The sequence below is a fragment of the Antennarius striatus genome, chromosome 18 (assembly GCF_040054535.1).
Source record: "Antennarius striatus isolate MH-2024 chromosome 18, ASM4005453v1, whole genome shotgun sequence".
Lineage (NCBI taxonomy): Eukaryota > Metazoa > Chordata > Actinopteri > Lophiiformes > Antennariidae > Antennarius > Antennarius striatus.
This window is the reverse complement of record NC_090793.1, coordinates 19,577,501-19,582,699: the sequence shown is the minus strand read 5'-3', so window position 1 is coordinate 19,582,699 and position 5,199 is coordinate 19,577,501. Positions and strand designations below refer to the sequence as shown.

The 5,199-nt window shown below is 51.0% G+C and overlaps 1 protein-coding gene across 3 annotated transcripts in view; it reads left to right on the top strand.

Annotated features, from left to right (window-relative positions):
• Positions 1 to 5,199, top strand: part of LOC137612284 (zinc finger E-box-binding homeobox 1-like) — a 32,038-nt gene continuing 26,839 nt past the window's right edge. For 2 of the 3 annotated variants that reach the window (XM_068340743.1, XM_068340742.1), the window contains exon 1: positions 1 to 96. In XM_068340743.1, coding sequence (XP_068196844.1) covers positions 39 to 96 — 58 coding nt within the window. In that variant the 5' untranslated portion in view covers positions 1 to 38. Of the gene's footprint in view, positions 97 to 467; positions 773 to 1,572; positions 1,628 to 5,199 lie in introns of those variants that run through there. The other variant, XM_068340744.1, reaches the window with a different exon arrangement.

Sequence of the window (5,199 nt, the reverse complement as noted above, 5' to 3'; positions counted from 1 at the left end):
CTCTCGAGCGGCTGCGCTTCAGACTCAGCGAGAGGATCATGGCGGATGGCCCCAGGTGTAAGCGCAGAAAACAGGCGAACCCGAAGAGGAGCAGCGGTAAGTCCCAGCTCCCCGGTACCGACCGGCGGTGCCGCCCCGGGCGGGGCACCCGGGGGTGTCCGCCCGGTAAACCGCCTCACGTTTGGAGTGAGTTGGAGCACGTTTGTCGGAGTTTGGGGAGTGTTCCCGTCCCAGGGTGGTGGTGTACCGTTATACCTGGCTGCCGCCTGGCGCGGCGCGGGGGCTGCGTGGACCGTTATCCGCCGCTCACCGGGGGACGCGGGGGGCGCTCGATGCGGTGCGTTCACCTCCCGGTTCGTCTCCTCTTGGGTTGTTTTTTTTACTTTTTTACCACTTTCCCTCCCACCCCCCCCCCCGTGGCAACACTTGGCGGCAGGTTGCGGGGCTTTCGCAGCACAACGTGGCCCGTTGCGCGCAGTGTGGATGGCTTTCAGGGCGAGGTTGTTGCGGGGTTAGTTTCACGCTAACTTGCGGCGCAATCTGCGCCGGACGGTACAGTTTGCCCCTCCCGTGTGAGAGAATTCAACTTTATGCGTTTTGCGTGGACGGCCTGATGGAGAATCGCGTAGTTGCGGTAAATTCGGGATGTTTTGCGTGGGATTCTGTCTACTCCGTTACTCCACTGATGGCAAAGACACGGGATGTTTATTTTATCCCCCGGTCCACCCCGTCCTCTGCAACAACCGCACCGCAACACGTCTCCGCAGCTAAGGTAAGAGTGTCATTTATACTTTTAATCCAACAGAAGTGATTTTTTTTAGTATCTTATTCCTTATAGATGCGCTGTGCGCCAGATTAGCTTTAAAAATCCGCAAATTTGTTTTTATTTGCGTGTTTTTCCGCTCGATCGTGACGGAAAATTTTCTTTGTTCACATTTTTGGACTTTTTTTCTCGCACCTGTCAATTCGGGTTCATGAAACGTCATCAACCATGAGAATAAACATTATTTTCCAGTATATAAATACTAATAATAAACTCTCCCAGCGGAGTTTATTCGTAATAATAATTTAATAACTCCATCAGGAGTTCATCTCTGGAGTTCGTCTCTGAATTTGAGTCTTTTTGCACGCTTTGACTCTTTATTATGAACTAAATGATATAAAAACATCATTTAGTTTCAGATTATTATCGCAGATCCGGAGCGCCCGCCCCCTCATTGGACGGTTCCCTCACCTGTCCTCTCCCCTCTTACGTCATATCAGCCAATAAAAAAAGTCAACCAATAGATGAATATATTTTTAGACGCCGTTCTGAGGACGGTGTGTGTGAGCTGGGGTGGGGAGGAAGGGGGGAGTACCTTTTCCTTTTTTCTTTTTTTTTTTTGCTGACGACACGACGGTGACTGCGCGTCCGTTCAGGAGCCATCATCATCATCACCATCATCATCATCATGTTTACCTGAACGCGGATAGCGGGGCTGACAAATGGCCTAGAAATAGACCGAAACGACACCTGCGGCTCCCGTTAACGGAACAGGAACCGCTCGCCGGTTTCCTTTTTTTTTCTTTCAGCTGTGCGCGTCGTGAGGAGTCGAGGAAAAACCGCTCCAGATGTCAACGTGCGCAGGTAGAGACGATTTTCTGGTGAACCGGATGGATGGATGGGATGGATGGATGGTTGGATGGACGCTTGTCTCCCTTCATTCTCGCGGGATTTATCCCGCATTTCTGACCCACATGTGCATGTTTTATTTCCTTGTCATCTATGTGTGTGTGCGCGCTTTTTTTTTTTTGTGGGGACTGGTCGCCTCGTTTTTCCGCTTTGCGGTGGTTTGCGTGAGCGGTGCGTGAGGAGGAGGTTAATCCCCCGCCGTGTCCACCGTCAACCCCCCCCCCCAGCCCCCCACCCCCTGTTTCCATCTATTGTGTTGCGGTAATTCGTTCTAGTTTCCTGCGCGCTGTGCGGAAGGGAATGGCGGTCAGTTCCGTTACTGCAGTCAAGGCGGGGTCTTTTTTTCCTGGACTCCAGACATCCAGGTACGCAAAGGTGATGCAACACCTTTATAAAGGTGTATTCTAACTGCATTCACCATCACGTGCACGTTAATACCCCCATACCCCTTTCTACCCCCCTCCCCATTTAGTGGGGGCATCGGTTGGTTCTGTTAGATGGTGTAACCAAGCTTCTGGACCGGGGCGCACCGGCGCGACGGCGACGGGAAAAAAAGGTGCGTTTGATTCACTGCGCGGCGCCTGCAGGAGCTCCTTTGTTTTCCTCTGGTTCTGCGGGTCACATCCGGGGTCTTTTGGGGGGGGGGGAGCGTGACCCCTCCAACAGCTGCTCGATGCGCTCCTATTGTTGTTGCGTTTCAAGGCGCACAGATGAAGACGCGCAAAACTTTCTGCGCATTAAAAAAAACAAACAAACTTAAACTGGAGTTTGAATTTTTTTTATTTTTTTATTCTGGAAAATCATTTTAATTTCACACAATTATTTTTTCTCCCCCTATAGTTGTGTTTTCACCACATGGTCGCAGCCCTGCTGACTCATCTGTGGTGTCAGGTAGTTTTTCTCACCTCTGGCTAGCTGGTTGTCATAGCGACGCCATCCAAAAGTGTGTGATCTCCACCTCTCATCAGCTATTAAAGACAACGAGGGCCGGAAAAAAATGAAGCTGCTAAAGTAGTTTAGAATTTAGAATCAGTGGGCGTGGGCTTTTCTCTCCGGCCAATCAGAGCCAAGCTGAAGTGTGACATCAGAGGAGGTGATGCCTTAAAAGTTGATCCTGTTTCAGGTCTCGTTAGAATTCTTTTTTTTTTTAAAAAGCGGGCGCCAGTTCGCCGCCATTGTCCCGCTTGGCGTTCATTAACAAAGGCGGAGCGGAGGAGGGTCTCCATTGAGGGGCCAAAGTGGGGTCAGGGGGGTCCTTAAAGGGGGTCCCCATCAAACAATCACCTGACAATGACAATGTGAGGCTTTCGTGTTAAAAAAGACAAAAAAATTCATCAAACTAGCTTTAAATTCATATTTGGGGCGGCGTGGAATAAATCTGGATTATTTTTCTTTTATAATTAATCTGTTAGCATGTAACAGTTACCGCGACAACAACAACAAAAACAACAACAACAACAACAACAGAACGTCGGCAAATCTTCACACCTGAAGAATCTGGCATCGTTTTCACGCAGAAAAAATTCAAACAAAAGTTGTTTAGAATGTGGAGCAACAGCGGAGGGAGGTGCAGCGGAGGGAGGTGCAGCGGAGGGAGGTGCAGCGGAGGGAGGTGCAGCAGAGGGAGGCTGTCGCAACAGCCACGCGTGTCGTCTGTCCTTGAGTATTTTCCTGGTGAATGAGCGACGCCGTCCCGCCGTTAAACTGAACGTTCTACGAGTCGTTTCCTTGAATTCCGATCTCATTCACGCCGAGCGGCGCCGCTTTGAGGGAACCGGAGCTCATTTTCACGCCTCTCCGGTTAAAATCTGTTTGTTCCCGCCTCCAGAAGAAGCGACGCGTCACCTGACTCCACCCGGGACGGTCGCACGCTAGCGCCGCCGGAATATTAAACAGTCTTTATAAGCATTGTCGTGCATCCGCATGTCGACCCCCAGCAGGTATCCTGCAGAAGCCCCGCCCCCCTCGCCCTCCCTGGCCCCTCCCACCCTGTCTGCGTCACCCGGCGCCGCTCCTCCTGCAGGTTTGTGCGGCGGAGCGCTCTCAGCTGGGCTGTAATCGAACACTGCAATTTAGAGAGGAGTGGAATGCGGCCTGGTGTTAACATACCTTGACAGGATAAACACAGCAGCGTCTCCCGGGGGCCGGGACCGGCCCCCCGTGGGAGGGGCCGGGGTCGGCCCCCACGTGGGAGGAGCCAGGCGCCTCCAGCCGGTGCTGGGATTCAGAATTAGTTTTTCATGTCAAACAAAATGTGGCAACTTATTTATAAATGTTAGTAAATCATGAATGAGATCAAGTAAGGAGCCAATCACAGGCTGATAGCATAGCTGCTAGCTTAGCTGTTAACTTAGCTGCTAAAGATGCTAACGGATGAAACGTCACGCTGGAAAACGTTCCATTCCGCTCAAAAAAACCCCCCTCAGCTGATGGTTTTTATTTCTGTTGACATGAATCTGTGTTTGAAAGGGAGAATGTGTTGTTGTTGGCGGCGCCGCGCTGGGATTGGACCGTCACTGAGTCATGTGATCGTCTTCTTCTGAGATAATGAGCGTTTGTTTGAGGCCGTAATCGGCGCCGCTCGAGGCTCGGCCCGCTTCTCTCATCTGATCCGTTTTGGAATAAACGACTTACAGTGTTTTTTCGATCGGGATCGGTCGCCACGGTTACGCCACATCCAGCAGGTTAAACCGCCATCAGAAGGAACGCAGCATTTTTAGCGTTTGTGGCGCTTTTGATGACAGTAGCAGGTGCTAATCGCTGCTCATCCATTGGTCAAACATGTTACTTTCTCTTTGAGTTGAAGCGCCTGGGGCTACATGTGTGTGTGTGTGTGTGTGTGTGTGTGTGTGTGTGTGTGTGTGTGTGTGTGTGTGTGTGTGTGTGTGTGTGTATTCCTTTGCACAAATGGCCCTTTGGAATGACAAAGCACTGCAGGATGTCTTTAGCAAGTCAGCATTAACTCCTCCCCTTGCCTTTTATGGTCAGGAGGGGGAGGTGCATCAGTTGCACTGATGGTGCGTCTGTGACTAATTGAGTAGTGTGTTCCTGTGTGTGCGTGTGTGTGTGTGTGTTTGCATCAAGGTGGGAAACGGCTACTTTCCTCCAGGCTTTGCATAACAACGCCGCCTGCTTGTTCAGATTTCCTCGCATCGCCGCGGCGACGGGAGGAGGAGGAGGAGGAGGAGGAGGAGGATCAGCGGTTCCTGCTGATGCTGTTCCAGTTGGAACGACGGTCGATAAAGATATCTGAACACATCGTGGTGTGTGTGTGTGTGTGTGTGTGTGTGTATGTGTGACTCAGTAGCGCCTGATAAATATGCATCAGCTTCAGATGCATTTAAAAATATACTCCATCGCGTTTTTGCAGCGGTTGCAGGTTATTTATAGACTATATAGGGTTGGGCGTGGATGACCGGCCCAAAGTGGAGGCTTTATGGTTATACGAGCGAGGCCGTAACCACGGCGATGTTTTAAATGCGTGCACGGATGTTATATCTGTTGGTGCAGGTTGTCCAGTTAGCTGC